Source organism: Bos indicus x Bos taurus, chromosome 16 (genome assembly GCF_003369695.1).
Source record: "Bos indicus x Bos taurus breed Angus x Brahman F1 hybrid chromosome 16, Bos_hybrid_MaternalHap_v2.0, whole genome shotgun sequence".
Classification (NCBI taxonomy): Eukaryota; Metazoa; Chordata; class Mammalia; order Artiodactyla; family Bovidae; genus Bos; species Bos indicus x Bos taurus.
Window position 1 is genome coordinate 50,113,674 of NC_040091.1, and position 21,009 is coordinate 50,134,682.

The 21,009-nt window shown below is 49.3% G+C and overlaps 1 protein-coding gene across 5 annotated transcripts in view; it reads left to right on the forward strand.

Moving 5' to 3' along the window:
- The window catches only part of CFAP74 (cilia and flagella associated protein 74), an 89,360-nt gene that overhangs the window by 39,517 nt on the left and 28,834 nt on the right, over nucleotides 1-21,009 (forward strand). For all 5 annotated transcript variants that reach the window (XM_027565161.1, XM_027565159.1, XM_027565162.1 and 2 more), the window contains exons 11-21: nucleotides 826-1,027; nucleotides 1,650-1,697; nucleotides 1,938-2,093; nucleotides 3,422-3,595; nucleotides 3,923-4,041; nucleotides 6,436-6,502; nucleotides 6,888-6,977; nucleotides 16,173-16,337; nucleotides 17,652-17,814; nucleotides 18,943-19,019; nucleotides 19,521-19,643. In XM_027565161.1, the coding sequence (XP_027420962.1) occupies nucleotides 826-1,027; nucleotides 1,650-1,697; nucleotides 1,938-2,093; nucleotides 3,422-3,595; nucleotides 3,923-4,041; nucleotides 6,436-6,502; nucleotides 6,888-6,977; nucleotides 16,173-16,337; nucleotides 17,652-17,814; nucleotides 18,943-19,019; nucleotides 19,521-19,643 (1,384 nt within the window). The remainder of the gene's footprint in view (nucleotides 1-825; nucleotides 1,028-1,649; nucleotides 1,698-1,937; nucleotides 2,094-3,421; nucleotides 3,596-3,922; nucleotides 4,042-6,435; nucleotides 6,503-6,887; nucleotides 6,978-16,172; nucleotides 16,338-17,651; nucleotides 17,815-18,942; nucleotides 19,020-19,520; nucleotides 19,644-21,009) is intronic.

A 21,009-nucleotide genomic window follows, 5' to 3' on the forward strand; every position in this document is an offset into this window, starting at 1 on the left:
CGTCTCCCTTCCACCCCCACCCCACGCGAGGTACCTCTCCTGGGCCTCAGAGCACAGCCCCTCCTGATTCTGCCACCAGGCATGCCCCTATGTCGAGTGGCTCACTCCTTTGTCTCTGCATGCCCAGCCCCCCACTAGCCCTCTCCTCCCTCCCAGAAGGCAAGGGTAGCCTGGGCTCACTTTCTGGTCTCAGGTGCTCAGTGGTGCCTCAATCCATGCTGCACCCCATCATCCCCCAGAACCCCTGGGCCTTCAAGGTCCCCATTCACAGGTCCTAGGCTGCGCCCACCCTGAGAGAAAAGGGTCCTCTGGAGGGCTTCCCAAGATGCTAGAGCGAGTTCACAGCTCTCCCACCTAGCCCAGCATTGCACACTAGGCTCTGTGTCTCCTCTCCCTGCTGGAGGCCCGTCCCTTCCTCTCTCTGGCTTCCTAGCCCCGCCCGTCGTGGTCACTGTTAGCATCTGCCCAGCTGTGGCTTCCTGGTCCTGCTGCTAGGGAGTGTCCCCTAGTCATACCATTGCCCCACCTGCAGGGGTCCCTGGATGGGGGAGAAGCTCCTTGGCATCTGAGGCTCTCAGTCCTGGCACGTGGGAGGGACAAGTGGGGAGCAGCACCCTCCCACCCAAGGCTGCCCTGGTCTGAGCCTCAGCCAGGCCGCAGAAGTCTGGGGACTAGGAGAGCAGGGACACGAGAGCCCAAGGTTGGCGCCCCAGGTCTCTGGCCCGGCCGCCCTTGGGCCTCCTCATCTGCTCCCCTGGAGCCCAGTGGGCCCAGCCTCTCGGGTCGGGGGCGTCTGGCTCTCAGCCCAGACAGCATTCCCTGCAGCGCCTTCGAGGAGGAGCAGAAGCGCAGGAAGCAGGAGATTGTGAGTCGGCTCTTGAAGGAAGAGGCTGTGGAGGACCGGAGGAGGCCACGGCCCGAGCCCCCGAGACCCGCAGGCCAGCGGAGCCTGAGGGACCAGACCTGGAGCTACGTGGCCACCATCTGCGATGGGCAGAGCACAGAGGCCCCGCTCTGCTGTCCCCTGGTGAGCGGATGCCCTGGCGGCAACAGGACCATGCCTGCCAGCCAAGATCAGCACCACGGAGAGCGCCCTGGCCCCAGAACCTTTACTTCCTGCTTGCGTCTGATGCCCCACCCCCACCACCAGGGCCTTGGATGGCCTCAAGGCTCCCTCCCAAGGCAGGCGGGTGGCAGCCTCCCGGGGCTCTGGTGCCTCACCCACTGAGAGGCAGACCCCACAGCCACCCGTACCCTAAACAAGATCGTCTCGGGCCGCCTTACATGTGCATCGTTTTGGTGACCTGCTTACTGTGCCTGAAGATGTGGGACAGGGATCTTGGGACCCTGTCCTGAGCCCGGTGGCCCTTCCACTTCTGCCCTGTGCATCCCCAACCTGAAGGCCCAGCTCACTGGCTCTAACAAGGGTGCTGCCGGCTGGGCCCCCCAGGCTTCATTGCATGTTGCCCCCCAGGGTCTCCACTCCTCTCAGTGCCCCTCTCCACCCTGCTGTCCTGGGCAGCGCCCGCCTGCACCTCCTGCTGCCTCCTCCCTATTGTCTCACCAGCCAGAGTGCTCCTGCTCTTCTCCGCGGGGGGCCTTTCTCTCACCTGCAGCAACGTCAATCTCCACCCTTATCCCTATTCCAGCCTGATGTCCCTGGACAGAGGCCAGGTCCAGCCCAAGAGCAGATAAAGGTCTGTGAAGGGGATTCCAGCACATATGTGGGCCCTGGAGAAAGGCTTTCATGATGTGTAGACATTTGTACTTTAAATGGAAGTGACAAACGATGTGTGCTCTGGTCTCTGATGCAGAGTGGGGCCTGGGGTCCCGGGGTCCTCCTTCCCATCTATGTGTGGGGGGCCTAGGGGCCTGGGGGGTCCTCCTCCTGTCAGCATGTTCTCTTTTCTAGAATGAGCCGTGTCTTTCTCCCCCAGCTCCAGGAGACCAGGTCCAGATTCTACCAGTCCTCTCCGCTGCTGACGGCCATCTCCAGTGAGTCTGTCCAGGGGGACGGGAGCCTTGGCGGGGAGGACACACTGGCTTGGCCGGAGATCCCCGGGCTCTGGAAGGAGGACTACAAGCCTTTCCAGGTAGCTCCTCAGACACAGACACAGCCCCGTCTCCCCCACCCACCCTCACCCCGTCCTGATGACTGCTGGGGCCTCGGTCATGGGTGCTGCTCTGCGGCTTCTCCTGACTGCCTCCCTGCCCCATAGCACACAGGCCGGCAGGGGCCGCACACAGCAGATGCAGGCTGGGGCTCAGGGTGGGGGAGTGAGCCCTGATTCCTGCACTTACCACTGGGAAGCCTGTGGCTGGAAGGCCTGCTCACACTTCCTTTGACAGCCTTCTGTCAGGGCAATGGTCATCCCAGCAGGCATAGCTCCGTGAGCCATGGAGTTGGCAAGTATCCAGTGCACGTGGCAGGATGCTGGCCCCAGCTCTGTTTCTGGCCACCTGGGAGGGCGTCACCTCTATCTATGGGCAAACTCATTCCCGTCATTCTGAGGGCCAAGCCATTTGGTTCTGCTGGTTCTGAGGAGGCCTGGCTGACTGGGCCGGAGCTGGGCACTACCCCACTCAGGCTTGGGGTCACTGCACAGGGGTCACCAGTCAGCAGGCCAGCTTCCACCCCAGAGTGCGAGGGCAGGAGGGTGCCAGTCCCTGGGTCGGCCCCGGCACCAGAGCCAGGCCCCCAGAGGCTCCCTGTCTAAGTCACTGAGACTGTCAGGGCTGCACCTTTGTGCCACTTGAAAAAATTTGCTTCCTGTAGAAATTTTCAAAAACTTTTTCTTGGCCTGATTTTAAAATACTTTCAAACTGTAGTAGTGGAAAAGACTCTTGAGAGTCCCTGGACTGCAAGGAGATCAAACCGGTCCGTCCTAAAGGAAATCAACCCTGAATATTCATTGGAAGGACTGATGTTGAAGCTCCAATACTTTGGCCAGTTGATGTGAAGAGCTGACTCATTGGAAAAGACCCTGATGCTGGGAAAGATTGAGGGCAGGAGAAGAAGGGGACAACAGAGGATGAAATACTTGGATGGCAATGAACATGAGTTTGAGCAAACTCTGGCAGATGGTGAAGGACAGGGAAGCCTGGCATGCTATAGTCCATGAGGTCGCAAAGAGTAGGACACGACTGAGCAACTGAACAACAACAAAAAAACCTAGAAAACCCCCCTCTGCCATTATTTTCCAGAAATCCTCTAGATTGTGGATGGCTCTGCTCAGCCTCTTGTCCCCCACCCCCACCACCTTGCTGGTGCCCCACCTTGGATGTTGCATGCTCCCCTCCCCACGTGGCTCCCTCTCCACCCCATGCGGCCTCAGTGACCCTGGCTGTTCGTGTCCCTCACTCCCCAGCTACCCTCAGGGAGGCCTGGCCAGGCTTTCCAGATGGCCCTGTCAATCCCCAGGTATCCAAGGAGGATGTGGACCGGAAGCCAGTGGGCGGAACAAAGATGGACAAGGACATCCTGGCGCGGACAATGCAACGGCTACGCAGTGGGGTGATCCACAAACAGGTGGCATCAGGGCGTGAGTTCAGAGGGTGCCCCTTCAACAGCAAGCCCAAGTTCATCCACTTCAAGGTGAGCCCAGAGTCCCGGTACCAGTGTCCTCACCTGGGACTGAGGGTGACAGGGTCCCATGCAAGGGCTCAGGCACCGGCCCAGGAGGGCACTGGTCCTAGGGAGGCCGGGACATCACAACTTCCCAGTCCCCCTGGAGGAGCCAGGCACCACCCAACCCTTTGCTGGGAGACCCACACCCGCTGGTCCCCAGGCACCCCCTTCCTGCCCGAGGCGGAGGTCCTGGGAGACCAGTGAGACGTCCTGGTCTCCCAGGCATGGCTGTCAGGTGCCGAGAAGCAGCCACCAGAGAGCTTTGAGTATTAACTTTTCACTCGCTTTACCTAGGACTTTGATGTGGGCAAAGTGTACAAGAAGAAGATCACGCTGATCAACGCCACCTACACGATTAACTACTGCAAGCTGGTGGGCGTGGATGAGAGCCTGCAGGACTTCATCCACGTGGAGTAGGCAGTGGGGCGGCCATGGGCCGGGCCTTAGTCCCTGCAGCTGCTCCCAGAGCCTCTTTGTTTGAACCACACTTGGGGCCCGCGGGCATTTTCTGAAGTGTCTCGGTCCCCGTCCTCAGGCCAGCCCCATTTTCCCTGATGAATGGCTTGACATTTCCTCCTCTGTGTTTTGAGGTCAATGGCTCTGAGTGAGAGCTCCTTGTGGGGCCTTGTGCCTCCTCAAAGTAAAGAAAAAAGCCGTCTTTATTTCAGGACTGTGTACTTGAACTCTTTAAATTTTCAGTCTGCTCCAGAGTTTCAGGTTTCTTCTCTTGAGACCCTGCTGATGCCTGAGCCAGATCCTCTCGTCTGTGATCCCTTCTGGTCCCTGGAATCCTCTCTTCCTTCTTATTTTGTTTTCCCTCATTTCCCTCATAACGACCGTTACTGTGTCTCTCTGCAGGGCCCATTTCTCTTCTGCTCTTTAAGCGTTTTGACTTCTTCGTTAAGGGTTTTTTCTCCTGCCCTTCCTGGCTTCTGCTGCTCCTCCTCATCATCAATGGGGAGGTCCCCGGGGCTGTAAGTACCCAGGTGTGCGTGGCTCCTGCTGTGTGAGTGCTGCAGCCTCCGAGGCCCTGTCCGCTGCCTGCGGTGCCTTCCAGGGCTGTGCCGCTGGCCGGGGCTCTGGTCAGTCTCCCCATTGGACTCACTGTCCGTTCTGTGCAGCTTGTGAGCCAGATGCAGGATCTTCACTCCCTTTTCTGTCTTCCCTTGTTCCACGTTTATCACCCGCGTGTCCTCCACTGTCGGGCGTGCTGACACTGGGGCTTTCCGTGTGGCTGGTTCTCCCTGTGGATCTGTGGTTTCTGGAGGAGTGGGCGGGGGTGCACAGTCGGTTGGTCACATCACCTCGGCCACCCCAAGTCACCCTCCCCAGCCTGGATCAGGACTGTTTATGGGCAGCTTTTTCTCTCAACACCTTGAGGATATCCCTCCCTGTCTGCTGGCTTATGCTCTTGCCGCTGGAAGTCGGCTTTCCGGCCAGTCCCCTGTCTTCATAGGTTATCCAGCCTCCTCTGATCGCCATGAGGTTGCCGGGCCCTTGGGGTCCAGCATGTCCACCACCGTGTCTGCTGTGGATCGCTGTCTCCTAGAGCCGTTTTAGAACTCCCTGTGCTTCCTGGTCAGGCTCTGCCAACAACTGTGGACATCCCTCCTCCCTGGCCCTTCACACACTGTCCCCATCCATCCTCATGGACTGGCCCTCTGTGCTCGACTTGAAACCTGTCTGCTCTGCACCCCCATGCTTCCTGACCCCTGTATCACACTGCCCCCCGCCTTTGCCGTCATCTCTCTGAGCAAGTTTCTGGGGTCTGTCCCTCCATTCACTTCTCTCTTTTATGGTATCTAATCGGCTGTTGAAATTACTAATTTCATTTCCAATTCCAGTTGCCATATTCCTCATTTCTGAAGGTCCCAAGCTGTCTTTCAGATCAGCTGATATTTCTGGTTCTTTTCTCACGTCTGTAAAAGTCTCCCTTCAGTAATTCTGCCGCCTGAGGTCCTGGGGTCTGGCCCTGCCCCTTGCCGTGTCCCTGTTGGTTTGTGCACAGCTTTCAGGTCTGGGTTTTGACCCATCCACTGGTGAGATACCATTTGGGACTCTGTTTGTCTAACACCACTTCCCTCCCAACACGAGGAGCTCGGGTCTACTTCTGCCTTGAGCCCCTGGGATGCTGCCAGCCAGAGACAGATTTTAATATTAAGTTTTTGCTTGTGTTTTCTAAGCAAAGTACAAGAGGTAAAATCCAACTTTGTGAAAATGGACCTCGTGTTTCATGTTAGCAATTTTGTGGGGGGCTCCTTTTTTTCAGACAAATTCAAAGTCCTTCCAGAACACTGGGAATGTGAGGCTGTTTTCCTGATCCTTTTACTTGAAGTGGGGCTCAGATGGCTCCAGTTGAATGTAGCACCTTCAGTCCCCCGCCCTGCCTCCCTGCCTAGCTCACAGCCCATCACCTTGAAACCAAAGTCCTAGACCCTTGGTTCCAGACCTGGCTCATGCCCCCAGGGAACCATGACCACTGCTCACCCCATAGCATCTGTACCCTCTGGGGCCAGCCCCTCCTTCCCTCCCTCCTTCCCTTTCCCCTCCCCCTCCCCTCCTTTCCCCACTTCCCTCCCTCCTCTCTCCCTCCCCTCCTTCACTCACACAACTGACACTCAGATGTCCCTGGAGCATCTCCTGTGGACTGAGCCCCAGGGAGGCAGCAGGGGCTCAGCCCCCGGGACAGGGTGAGAAGGAGGTTTCAATGGCCTGCCCAGGCACTGGCTGTCTGGGACAATGGCTCCAGCCCATCTGTGGTCCATGAGGGCAGGAGGCTCAGCCCTGCTCCGTTGTTGTTCCCGCAGCTTTGACCCCCCAGGCCCACTATCAGCCGGCATGTCCTGCGAAGTGCTTGTCACCTTCAAGCCCATGGTGAGTGTCAGTCCAAAAACCAAGCTGTGAAAAAAGGGGTTTTCTACTATCTCGAGAGGGTGGTGGGTGGAATTGGGGTCTCCGCTGCCCCAGGCTCCACAGGATGTTGTTATGGAGGAAGGACACACTGTAATGCAGAGGGAGTGGCATGTGGCCTCCACTTGGCTAATTTCCAAAACATGCTGGAGACTCTTCTTCAGCTCAGACAGGGTGACACGGAGGCCCTTCTGCATCCCTGGGTGGCAAGTGTGACTGCTGATGCCTGCGGGTCCAGTGGGGTGGGCTGCAGGCCCCTTCCTTAGGCAGCAGTGGGGGTGGGTTGTCCAGATAGCACGTGTCACATGGAAGCTGCAAATGTGTGGGTGGTCGGGGTTTTATTTTTTAGATAAACAAAGATCTGGAAGGAAATGTCTCGTTTCTGGCTCAGACAGGCGGATTTTCTGTTCCACTGAAATGTTCAACAAAGAAATGCTCTGTGAGTTTGTGCTGAGCATGGGGGGTGGGGGGGAGGCGGGTCTGAGGCTGGTGTCTGGGGAGGTGGGTACCCACGCCCATGCTGCAAACTTCCAGAGAGTCTGCACAGGGTGGCATCCAGCTTGCAGGACCCCTGGGTCAGAGGAGACCCTCGGGCTCGTCTCAGGAGACCTGCTCCTCCCAGAAGCTCTGTGGTGTCACCTGATGGGTTTCTTTTGTAAATTATAGTCACCATGCAGCTTTCACATCCCCAGAGCTTGTAACTGGAGTTCGTGCCTTCTGATCCCTCTACCCATTCTACCACCCCCACCCCCGCCTGAAACCACAATCTGTTTGGTTTATTTTTTTCATATCTGTGAGCTCCATTTTTTTTTTTTCAGATTCCACCATAAGTGTAATCATACAGTACCCATCTTTTCTACCTGACTTATTTCATGTGTCATAATGCCATTCACATTGTGCCAAATGGCAAGGTTTCCTTTTTATGGCTGAATAATATTCCATTTTATATCCACCGCAATTTCTTTATCCATCTATTTGTCGATGGACCTGACACTTAGGTTGCTTTCATGTCTTGGCTTTTGCAAATAGTGCTACAGTGAATATGAGCATGCAGACAACTCTTCTGATGATACTGGTTTCATTCATTTGGACGAATACCCAGACCTGGGATCACTGGATCATATTGTAATTCTCTTTATAATTATTTGAGGAGTCTCCATACTGTTCTCCACAGTGGCATCACCAGTTTATATTCTTACCAGCAGTACATAAGGTTCCTTTTTCTCCACATCCTTGCCAGCACTTATTACTTATTTCTTTTTGATAACAGCTATTCTAATGGTACAGAGAAGGCAATGGCAACCCACTCTGGTACTCTTGCTTGGGAAACCTCATGGACGGAGGAGCCTGGTAGGCTGCAGTCCATGGGGTCGCTAAGAGTTGGACATGACTGAGCAACTTCCCTTTCACTTTCCACTTTCATGCATTGGAGAAGGAAATGGCAACCCACTCCAGTATTCTTGCCTGGAGAATCCCAGGGACGGGAGCCTGGTGGGCTGCCGTCTATGGGGTCGCACAGAGTCGGACATGACTGACGTGACTTAGCAGCAGCAGCAGCATTCTAATGGTATGGCTTCCCTGGTGGTTCAGTGGTAAAGAATCTGCCTGCTAATGCAGGAGACATGGAGATGCAGGGTCGATCCCTGGGTTGAGAAGATCCCCTGGAGAAGGAAGTGGCAACCCACTGCAGTATTCTTGCCTGGGAAATCCCATGGACAGAGAAGCCTGGCAGGGTACAGTCCTTGGGGTTGCAAAGAGTCAGACACAACTCAGCAATTAAACAGCAACGATGTTCTAACGATACAAGACAACAGGGAGCTGTGGTTTTGATGTGCATTTCCTTGCTGATCAGTGATACTTTCATGAGGACCTTTCGTGTGCATGTTGGCCATTTGTATGTCTTGTTAGGGAAAATATCTATTCAATTCCTCTGTCTATTTTTAAATCATATTGTTTGGGTTGGTTTGTATTTTTGCTATTCAGTTGTGTGAATTCTTTACATATTTTGGATATCAACTTCTTATCAATGTGATTTGTAATGATTTTCTTCCATTCCATGAGCTGCTTTTTCATTTTGTTTGTAATCTCCTTTGTTACATGGAATTGATATTTTCTTTTAATTAAGAAAATTTTTGTATTAATGAAAAGCAGAAAGAATATCCATATAATCACTTCCTGAATCCAGTCACTGTCAACATTTGCCACTTCTTCTGTCTGTCTATCTGCTTACCTGGCCCACTTCAGAATGAATCAGCAATTTCCTATTGCTCAATACCCATCCTTATAAAACATCAGCATCTCAAATACAATTAACCACATTCCTAGTCATCACCTCCCACCCAGTCCATATTCAAATGTACTGAGTTGTCCCCAGACCACCTTATATAACTGTGGTTTTTTGAGCTGAGATACAATCAAGCTCACATATTGCATTTGATTATTAAGCTCTTAAGTCTCTTTTCTTTCAGGCTTTAACTCTAGTAAAATACATGCCTAGACATGGCATGTGTAGGAAATCCCATGGACGGAGGATCCTGGCAGGCTATCGTCCATGGTCGCAAGAGTTGGACATGGCTTAGGGACTATACCACCACCAGCACCACACATGGCATAGATATACATCTTAACTGGCTGTAAGTGCACAGCCCAGGGGTATTCCATACATTCACAGCGCTCTGAGCCCTCACCACCGTCTATCTCAGAGTCTTCATCTTGCAAAACTAGAGCTCTCCTTATTAAATGCTCGCTCCCCACCCTCCCCCAGCCCCTGGCACCCTCCATTCTCCTTTCTGTCTCTGTGAACCTGATGACTTTAAGTACCTTATGTAAGTGGGATCACAGGGCATGTCTCCTCTTATGAACAGCTTCTTTCACGGAGTGCAGTGCCCTCCAGGGCCGTCCGTGCTGCAGTCTGTGTCGGAACTTCTGAGGCTCAGTGCTGCGGGGGGCTCTGCTCCTGGCGTTTTGCTATTTGTTTTCATGCCCTGCAAGTTCTTTTGTCCCTCATCTCCTGCAGTGCTGTCATCTTTATGTTGAACTGACCTTACGTTGTGAAATGCTCAAATTCCTTTTTCATCCCCTTCTGTGTATCTTCTTTGTGGTAGGATTACATTTAGCATCCTAAAGTCACAACTATCCTATCTGGGTTTGTATCAGTCTGACATTAACAGCTCATGAAAGCTCCACTCCTTTATAGCATTGTCCCACTCGGTTCAGTTGTTGATGTCACAAAATTACTTGTATTACTTGCGCATCCAGTAACATAAACAGAAATTGGTAGATACATCAGTTTCTTAGTTCTATAGAAAACAAAATGTGGAGTTATAAACCAAAGTTACAATAACACCAGCTTTTAGGCTAAAAAATGCTTTTTAAAAGACTATGTTAGCATCTTAAATCATGTAGGAAACTAAAATTGCTGTTACAAACCATCATGACTTTGATACCAGCACTGTGTGTCTTCCTTTCCAGAGCCTGAGGTTACTCTCTGGGGTCCTTTCCTCTCGCCTGCGCGACTAGCTGGGGCATTTCCTGCAGGCAGAACTCCTGCAGCTCTTGTCCATCTGGGCCTGTCTTTTGAAGGACAGTTTTGGTTTTTTTTTTAATGATTTTATTTATTTAATTATCTTTGCCTATGCTGGGTCTTCGTTGCTCTGCAAGCTTTTTCCTCTAGTTACAGTAATTGGGGGCTACTGTTCGTTGGGGCGCTCAGGCTTCTTATTGTGGCGGTTTCTCTTGTTGTGGAGCGAGGGCTCTAGGAGTGCAGGCTTCAGTAGTTGTGGCACGTGGGCTCAACAGTTGCAGCTCTAGAGCACTGGCTCAGTAGTCGTGGTGCATGGGCTTAGTTCCTCCGTGGCATGTGGGATCTTCCCCGACCAGGCATTGAACCCTTGTCTCCTGCATTGACAGGCGATTCTTTACAACTGAGCCACCAGGGAAGTCCCTGAAGGACACTCTTGAAAATTTAGGATTCTCGACTGACATTTTTCTTCCTGGAGCAGATCGGCTCCTGGCCCTCTCTCCTCCAAGGTGTTTGTTGAGAAATCTGCCATGATCTTACTGAGGCTCCCTTGTGTGTGACACATCATTTCTCTCCTCCTGCTTTCAAGGTTCTCACTTTTTCTCTGGCCTTTAACGGTCTGATTACAAGGTGTCTCAGCACGAGTCTCTTTGAGTTCATCCTTCTCAGAGGTTATTGAACTTCTTGGGTGTTTGTAATCATGTCTTTCATCGAAGGTGGGGAGCTTTCAACCATTTTTAAAAAAACTTTTTTAATTGAAGGATAATTGCTTTTCAGAATCTTGTGGTTTTCCCTCATACATCAACAAGAGTCAGCCATAGGTACACCCATGCCCTCTCCTTCCTGAACCTCCCTCCCATCTGGCCCCATCCGGCCCTTCAGCCTGTCACAGAGCCCCTGTTTGAGTTCCCTGAGTCACACAGCAAATTCCCGTTGGCTATCTATTTTACATATGGTATTGTAAATTTCATATGTCTGTTTCGCCATTGCTGTCCTGAAAATAAATTCATCAGTACCATCTTTTTAGATTCCATATGTATGTGTCAGTATATGATATTTATTTACATTCCTACCAACAGTGCAAGAGGATTCGTTTTTCTCCACACCCTCTCCAGCATTTATTGTTTGCAGACTTTTTGATGATGGCCATTCTCACCAGTGTGGAGTGATATCTCATTGTAGTTTTGATTTGAGTTTCTCTCATAATGAGCGATGTTAAGCATCTTTTCATGTGTTTGTTAGCCATCTGTATGTCTTCTTTGAAGAAATGTCTGTTTAGGTCTTTTCCCCACTTTTTGATGGGATTGTTTGTGTTTCTGGTATTGAGTTGTACAAGTTGCTTGTATATTTTGGAAACTAATCCTTTTTCAGTTGTTTCATTTGCTGTTACCTTCTCCCATTCTGAGGGTTGTCTTTTCACCTTGCTTTTAGTTTCCTTTCCTGTGCAAAGGCTTTTAAGTTTAATCAGGCCCCACTTGCTTACTTTTGTTTTTATTTCCATTAATCTAGGAGGTGGGTCATAGAGGATCTTGCTTTGATTTGTGTCAGCAAGTGTTCTGCCTATGTTTTCCTCTAAGAGTTTTATAGTTTCTGGTTTTACTTTAGGTCTTTAATCCATTTTGAGTTTATCTCTGTGTGTGGTGTTAGGAAGTGTCCTAATTTCATTCTTTTACATGTAGCTGTCCAGTTTCCCCAGCACCACTTATTGAAGAGGCTGTCTTTGCCCCATTGTATATTCTTGCCTCCTTTGTGAAATATAAGGCACCCATAGGTTCATGGGTTTATTTCTGAGCTTGCTATCTTGTTCCATTGGTCTATATTTCTGTTTTTGTGCCAGTACCATACTGTCTTGATGACTGTAGCTTTGTAGTATAATCTGAAGTCAGGAAGTTTGATTCCTCCAGTTCCATTCTTCTTTCTCAAGACTGCTTTGGCTATTCAGGATCTTTTGTGTTTCCATATGAATTGTGAAAATTTTTGTTCTAGTTCTGTGAAAAATGCCATTGATAATCTGATAGGGATCTCATTGAATCTGTAGATTGCATCTGGTAGTATAGTCATTTTCACAATATTGATTCTTCCTACCCAGGAACTTGGACTATCTCTCCATCTGTTTATGCCATCTTTGATTTCCTTCATCAGTGTCTTATACTTTTCCATATACAGTTCTTTTGTCTCCTTAGGTAGGTTTATTCCTAGAAATTTTATTCTTTTTGTTGCAGTGGTGAATGGGATTGATTCCTCAAGTTCTCTTTTTGATTTTTCATTGTTAGTGTATAGGAATATAAGTGATTTCTGTGGATTGACCTTGTATTCTGTGACTTTGCTGAATTCACTAGTAATTTTCTGATAGTTTCTTTTGGGTTTTCTATGTATAGTATCATGTCATCTGCAAACAATGAGAGTTTTACTTCTTCATTTCTGATCTGGATTCTTTTTATTTCTTTTTCTTCTCTAATTGTCATAGCTAGAACTTCCAAAACTATGTTTAATAATAGTGGTGAGAGTGGACACCCTTGTCTTGTTCCTGATCTTGGAGGGAATGCTTTTAGTTTTTCACCATTGGAAATAATGTTTGCTTTGGGCTTATCATATATGGCCTTTACTACGTCGAGGTTCCTTCTATGCCCATTTTTTGAAGCGTTTTTTACCATAAATGGGTGCTGAATTTTGTCGAAGTCTTTTTCTGCATCTATTGAGATGATCATATGGTTTATATATTTCAGTTTGTTAATATGGTGTATTGCATTGATTGATTTGTGTATATTGAAGAATCCTTGCATCCCTGGAATAAACCTGACTTGATCATGGTGTATGAGCTTTTTAACATGTTGTCGAATTATGTTTGCTATAATTTTTGGGGGGATTTTTGCATCTATGTTCATCAGTAATATTTGCCTATAATTTTCTTTTTTTGTGTTGTCTTTGCCTGGTTTTGGTATCAGGGTGATGGGGGCCTCATAGAATGAGTTTGGAAGTGTTCCATCCTCTGCAGTTTTTTGGAAGAGTTTCAGAAAAATAGGCATTAGCTCTTCTCTAAATGTTTTACAGATGTCCCCTGTGAAGTCATCTGGTCCTGTGCTTTTGTTTTTGGGGAGATTTTTAATCACTGTTTGGATTTCAGTGTTTGTAATTGGTTTGTTCATAATTTCTATTTCTTCCTGGTTCAGTCTTGGGAGGTTGAACTTTTCTAATGATCTGTGCATTTCCTCTAGGTTGTCCATTTTGTTAGTATACAGTTGCTCATAATATTCTTTTATGATCCTTTGTATTCTGTGTTGTCTGTTTTAACCTCTCCTTTTTCATTTCTAATTTTGTTGATTTGACTTTTCTCCCTCTTTTTTCTTGATGCGTCTGGCTAGTGGTTTGTCAATTTTGTTTATCTTCTCAAAGAACCAGATTTTAGTTTTATTAATCTTTGCTAGTATTTCCTTCATTTCTTTTTCCTTTATTTCTGCTCTGAAATTTATGATTTATTTCCTTCTGCTGACATTGGAGAAGGCGATGGCACCCCACTCCAGTACTCTTGCCTGGAAAATCCCTTGGACGGAGGAGCCTGATGGGCTGCAGTCCATGGGGTCGCGAAGAGTTGGACACGACTGGGCAACTTCACTTCCACTTTTCAATTTCATGCCTTGGAGAAGGAAATGGCAAGCCACTCCAGTGTTCTTGCCTGGAGAATCCCAGGGACGGGGAGCCTGGTGGGCTACCGTCTATGGAGTCGTACAGAGTCGGACACGACTGAAGCGACTTAGCAGCAGCAGCAGCTGACATTGGGGTTTTTTGTTCTTCTTTTTCCAGCTGCTTTAGATGTAGAGTTAGGTTGTCTATTTGATGCTTTTCTTGTTTCTTGAGGTAGGATTGTATTGCTGTAAATTTCCCTCTTAGAGCTGCTTTTGCTGAATCCCATAGATTTTGGGTTCTTGTGTTTTCATTGTCATTTGTTTCTAGGAATCTTGATTTCCCTTCTTATTTCTTCAGTAACCTCTTTGTTATTTAGTAATGTATTGTTTAATCTCCATGAGTTTGTTTTTTGCAGTTTTTTTTCCTGTAGTTGATATCTAGTCTTACAGTGTTGTGATCAGAGAAAATACTTGGTAACAATTTCAGTTTTCTTAAATTCACTGAGTCTTGATTTGTGACCCAAGATGTGGTCTATCCTGGTTCCATGTGCACTTGAGAGCATATTCTTCTGCATTTGGATGGAAAGTCCTGAATATATCAATTAGGTCCTCTTGAACTAATGTTTCATTAAGGTTTGTGTTTCCTTATTGATTCTCTGTTTTGATGATCTGTCCTTTGGTGTAAGTGGGATGTTAAAGTCCCCCACTATTATTGTGTTACTGTCGATTGCCCCTCTTTTTCGGCCATTGTTTTTTTTAAATATTCCCCCAGCCCTTTTCTGTCCTCCTCCTGGGGCCCTGTGATGCACATTTTGATCATCAGGTCAGGGCCTTGTCAGGAAATGGTTTATTGCGGAACCAGTCTTCTTACTAGTTATAGGTCTATTCAAATTGTCTTATTTCTTTGTGGTTTAGTGTTGGAAGGTTTTTGTGTTTCTAGGAATTCTGGGTTATCCAGTTTGTTGGTACAAGGGTAGTACTCTCTTGAAATGAAAGTGAAAGTCGCTCAGTCATGCCGACTCTTTGCGACCCCATAGACTGTACAGTCCATGGAATTCTCCAGGCCAGAATACTGGAGTGAGTAGCCTTTCCCTTCTCCAGGGGATCTTCCCAACCCAGGGATCAAAACCAGGGATCAAACCCAGGTCTCCCGCATTGCAGGTGGATTCTTACCAGCTAAGCCATAAGGGAAGCCCATGTACTTTCTTAGAATCCTTTTTACTTCTGCAGAATCAGTATTAATGTCCCCATTTTCATTTCTGATTTTACTACTTTGAGTCTTTATTTTCTTAGTCCATGTAGGCAAAAGTTTGTCAATTTTGTTGATCTTTTTGAATAACCAACTTTTGGTTTCATTAATTTTCTCTATTATTTTTCTATTCTCTACTTTATCTCTGCTCTGATCCTTATTTTATTTTGTCTGCTAGTTTTGGAGTTTAGTTTGTTCTTTTCCTAATTTCTTGAGTTGTAAACATAAATTGTTTGTTTTATATCTGTCTTATTTATTAATGTCAGTTTTTATAGCTATAAATTTCCCCTTCAGTGACCCTTCCACTGCATCCCATGAGTTTTGGTGTATTGTGTTTTTGTTTTCATTCATCTCTAGTTATTTTATAATTTCTCTTGTGATTTCTTCTTTGATTTTTTGCTTAATTTCCATACTTTTGTGAATTTTCTTGTTTTCTTTATGTTTTTGATTTTTAGCTGTATTCTGTTGTGGTCAGAGAAGATACTTTGTATGATATCTCTCTTTTAAAGTCTGTTGAGTCTTTTGTGGCCTAACTTATGGTCAATCCTGGAAAATGTCTTGTGTACACCTGACAAAAACATATGTGTTGTTGTTGGGTGAAGTGTTCTGCGTGCATCTGTTAGATCCCATGGTTTATTGTGCTGCTCAAGTTCTGTATTTCCTTACTTATCTTCTGTCTGGTTGTTCTGTTCATTGTGAGAAGAGTATTGTAGAGCTATATTTCTCCTTCAGTTTCCTCAGTTCTTGCTTCATGTACTTTTGATAGTCTGCCAGATGTGTAAGTGATTATAATTGTTATATCTTCCTGCTATGGTGAATCTTTTATTAATATACAACCATTGAATTTTTTTAGCCTTTTCCAGAATGCTGTATAGTTGGAATCATACAGTTTGAAAACTTTTCAAACAGACTTCTTTCACTTATGTAGCTATACACATCTAAGGTTGCTCCATGTTTTTTATGGCTTGATAGCTCACTTCTTTTTAGCTGGCTTGATTTTTTAAAAATTGGACTCAGGTGCTCCCCAATGTCATGATCAATACACGAGTTTATGATTTCTGGCATGTGAATTGTGTTCGTGGGCAGTGCAGAGACCTTTCCTCTCCCCCATGGAGCCAGATGCAGACCTTATCCATGAGTGTGGGGATGGGGTCAGAGCTCCGTGTCCCCTCGGCTGTGGGGTGGCAGGTGGGAGAGGAGACCTGCTGTGGTCACCCTGGCTCACTCAAGGTCTTCTGACAGCTGTCCCTCGACAAGGAGCTCATCGACTTTGGCAGCTACACAGTGGGTGAGACTGCAATCCGGACCATCACGCTGACCAACACTGGGGGCTTGGGCACCAAGTTCAGATTTCTTCTGGCATCAGAGACTTGTGAGATGGACACCTCCCAGTCGGTCCTAAAATTAGTGAGTGTGCCGCTGCTCCTGGTCAATGCTGTGGCTGCTCAGCCAAGGGCAGCGCGTGGTATCTCCTGCCCCAAGATACAGTCCCATGAGCGTGAAGTGGGCCATGAGTCAAAGGAGCCTATTGATGTGAGCAGGATGAGGAGGGGTGGCAGGACAGCCTCCAGTCCATCTGGAAGTGCTCGAACTCTGTAGGGAGCACACCTTGGCAGCAGGACACTGTCCCCTGTCACGTGTGTTGGCAAGGCAGTGGACAAGCATTCTCAGAGTAGGGGCATCCCAGACCCCTCAGGCTGAAAAGCTCAGCAAACCCTGCCCCGCACCCACATCTCTCTCAAAAGTATGAGGGAGGCCCTGGTCCTCTCATGGGAAGGCTGTGCATGTGCTGCCAAGGAAACAGAAACAGGAGGGACCCCATCCATGGAGACAACTTCTAAAACAGCCAGTGGTCAGGGAAGGGGTGTGGTGGTCATTTGGGGGTGAGCACAGAGAGAGAAAGTTTGCCTCAAAATACATTAGTTGAAACTTTCCTATAAGAAGCACTTAGTCTGTTTTCTCTGCTGCATTAAGGGGTTTCAGCAAAGGTCCTGGAAGGGTCTCCCCTGGAGAGGGAGAAGGCAGAGGTACCCTGAACAGCAACATGGGCCAGCTGCTGCAACAGAGGTTGGGACTGGGGTGTGAAACCAGAGCATGGGATGATGAGGGAAGAGGGGGTGCAGGAGCCAGGCTTATGGAAGGAGGACAAGTGGCCGGGCCCTCAGGCTCTCCACGGGTACTGGCTCTGTGTCTCAGTGGGCGTCTGAGCAGCTGGATGGCAGCTCCACCAGGACAATGCCCTGCAGGTCCCCCATGGACCCTGAGTCACACGCAGCAGGCACTCAGTCAGTCTGTTCCTGAGCCCAGGGGAGAGGCCTGCGGGTCAGTGGCCTCTTGGAAAGGAGCAGAGAAGAAGCCAGCCTGCTCTCAGCCTGCAGGGGTCTGGGCCAAAGCCAGGAGAGCTCTGGGCTGGAGCCTGGGGGGTGCCCAAGCTCACAGTGGAGAGCAGCAGGTGTCCTGGAGGAACTCGGCCCCATGCCTGTGTGCAGAGTCTCTAGGAAGGGGCTGAGGAGGAAACCACCTGCGTTAGAGGAGGCCCTGAGCCCCAGGCAAACTCAGCACAGGTCAATGGAGAGCTGCCAAGGGGGTCATGCAGGAGCCCGTGGTCCCCAGCCCAGATCATGGCCGGGTTCTCAGCGTGGCACCTCAGGGATGGTGGATCTGGATAGCTAATGGGAAAGGCAAATGGACTGCACTAAAGGTATCATGTTCTCTTTTCAGAGTAGTACCTTCACGTATGAAGACAAAAGTTTGTATGATAAATTCACCACCAGTTTTTCTGAGCATCAGATGGAGGGCAATGAGTCATCTCCTACAGATGTACCAAGCCAGAAGGAGTCTGGAAAGCTGGACGTGAAGGAGCAGGAGGAGGGGCACCCCATCGGTGAGCTGGGCCCATGGCCTGCGCTCAGCATACAGCCCTGGGCTCCTTGGCACAGGTTCCCTGAGTCCCAGCCATGTGATGGGCAGAGAGGCAGCACTCAGCATGCAGCCCTGGGCCCCTCAGCACAGAGGCCCTGAGTCCCAGCCATGTGACAGTCAGAGGGCCTATGGGTTGGGTCAGAGGGCCCCAGAGGACAGATTCCAGGAGCCACTTAGAGCACATCCACACAGACAAGGCCAAACAACTGTGAAAACAGGCTGGAGGGGGTACTGTTTTACCTTTCCAGGACTTGGCAGCCCCCCTCCCCCTACCACCCCAGCCTGGCCCCCCATCCTCCCCCCCACCCCACCGGGCCCAGCCCTCACACAGCTTTCTACCATTTTCTCCTCTTAATACAAACGTCTCGAGTCCACTTTCAGCTCCTCCTGCCTTGAAGCAAAGCCTCAGATGGTCCACCTAGCTTCCCCATGTTTCTCTGCTGTCCTCTCTCAGACATGCTGCTCTTAGGCCATTTTGAGCAACTCAGGACCTTCTCCCACCTAGGCCTCCCACTCCAGAAGCCACAGTGACCACTGTCTGAGTCCACCCAAGAAACCCCAGGCCTGGGACCATACATGGCATTGAAGTTGGGGGTCCCTGAGTTCCCAAGGCCCCCATGCAGGAGATGGCCATGGGAGCTGTGAGAGTGGAAACACATCCACGTTAACCTGGGGCCACAGTGACAGCCCCTTGTGCCAACGAGCCAGGCTGTCTACCTGCACTGACCCTACAGCCCTGTGACCCCTGTCCTGGCGCAGAAGGGTCAGGACACCCTGCCCAGGCCTGGGGCACAACCCCACTCCACTCTGGTCCTCCTGTGCCACCAAGTGGCCCTTCTTTGCAGACCTGGGTCAGGGGGAAGGGGGGGGCCCTGCCTGGGTCAGGGTGCCCCATGTGAGGGCCCTCGCCAGCCCTGGGGACAGGTGGGAGGGCAGCACGTGATATTGTCAGGATGAGGTATCTGTTCAGGAGGGCTGGGGTGGCCTCCACAGACTCCAGGACAGCACCTGGTCTGGGAGAGGAAGGGGCCCTGGTGCCCCAGCTCTCCTGGCCTGGCCAGCCTCACCTGTGAACCCCCTTCTCTTCCAGAATCAGAGGGCGTGACCTTGACCACCATCATGACTATACCTCTCAATGAGGAACAGATGGAGTTCTCGCTGGGAGAGGTCAGCAAGGCCTGCCTTCCTCCAGCCCTGGGATGGCCTGTCCATCTGACCAGAGCTGGATGAGACTAGTCTGGTCATCGGACTTGTAGCCTCTGGGCGATTAGCTATCTCAGCCCGTATCTGGCCACCCCATCCCCAGCTGGGCTAGGTCAGACCCAGAGCCAAAGAGGCAGGCCTGGGTGCCCCTGTTGAGCACAGAGGAGACTTCCGTGTAGGGCCTCACTAGCCAGAGCGGCAGGGGTGGGGGTGGGGTCCACGTGTGTGTGCACGTGTGTCCATGTGGTACATGTGTGTGTGTCCGTGTGTGTGTGTCCACATGTGTGCATGTGTGTGCATCCATGTGTGTTCACGTGTGTGTGCAAGGCCCGGGTCATCAGGAGAGCAAGTGCACACATGGCTGCTGCCACCTCCCACCACACAGTGATTGGCCATGGTGAGGCCATGGGAGGTACCTGTCCAGAATGTGAAGGCTGACCAGCCTTCCGCCTCTCTTCCCTGCAGACAACAGAGGGGGACATAGGCCCCTTCAGCTCCATCAAGGTGCCCGTCATCTTCACCCCGATTGTCCCGGGAACGGTCCAGAACAGTTTCAAGGTTGTGTTTAAGAATCAGCAGTGCCCAACTGTGAGTACCATGCTGCTCCCCAGGCATGGGGTCCCGCCCTCCACCTTCCATCCACCCAACCATATGGGGCCTATATTACAGAAAAACCAAAGGAACTTTCTGGCCAACCCTATATTTTGAATATTAATCTCTTATCAGTCATATCATTTGCAAACATTTTCTCCTATTCAGTAGGTTGTCTTTTCATGGTTTTTTTTGTTTTTTTTGGTTTTTGTTTTGTCTTTTCAGTTTTCTCAATGGTTTCCTTTCCTGTGCAAAAGCTTTTATGCTTCATTAAGTCCCATTTGTTTGTTTTTGCTTTTATTTCCTTTGCCTTCAGACACAAATCCAAAAAAAATATTGCTGCAATTTATGGCAAAGAGTGTCCTGCCTATGTTTTCTTCTAGAAGTTTAATGGTTTCTGGTCTTACATTTAGGAATTTAGTCCATTTTGAGTTTATTTTTGATGTGGTGTTAGAGAATGTTCTAATTGCACTCTTTTACTTGTAGCTGTCCAGTTTTCCCAGCACCATTTATTAAAGAGACTGTCTTTTCTCCATTGTATGTTCTTTTCTCCTTTGTCATAAATTAGGTAACCATAGGTACATGGGTTTATTTCTGGGCTCTTTATCCTGTTCCATTGGTCTGTGTGCCTGTTTTTTGCACCAGTGCCATGCAGTTTTGATGACTGTAGCTTTGCAGTATAGTCTGGAGTCAGAAAGGGTGAATCCTCCAGCTCCATTCCTCTCTTTCAAGGTGCTTTGGCATCCCTCCATGTTCCTTCCGCATGTCCACCTTCCCTGTGACCCAACCTTTGACAAGTTCTCCTTACATGCCTCACAGAGGGCTCTGTACAACTGCCTTATTGTTTGATGCATGAGGGTTTGTGGTTGTTTTCTTATAGTAAACTATACCTTCCGCCAGAACCAAACAGACCTCTTCCCCCCTGCTGCTCAGACATCTCTAACAACAGCTGCTCCCACGATAATGATAGAGCCACCCTGCTCTCCTCTGCTTCCCCTTAGCCTCATTTCCCTGTGTCCCCTCCCATATTCATCCTTTTTTTACTCTGTATGTATTTTAAGGAGCCAGGTTTTTTCTATGGATCCAACTAATGCTGTCTGCCTTTATGGGGACACTCCAGTGTGTTCACAGCATAATACTGACACACTTAATCTCCAAAATATGCAAGCAGCTCATGCAGCTCAATACCAGAAAAATGAACAACCCAATCAAAAAGTGGGCAAAAGAGCTAAACAGACATTTCTCAAAAAATTGAAAGCATTACCTCTAAAATCAGGAACAAGACAAGAGTGCCCATTCTCACCACTGTTACTACAAATGACAAAGAATTAATCTCCAAAACACTGATACACTTTGTTTTACT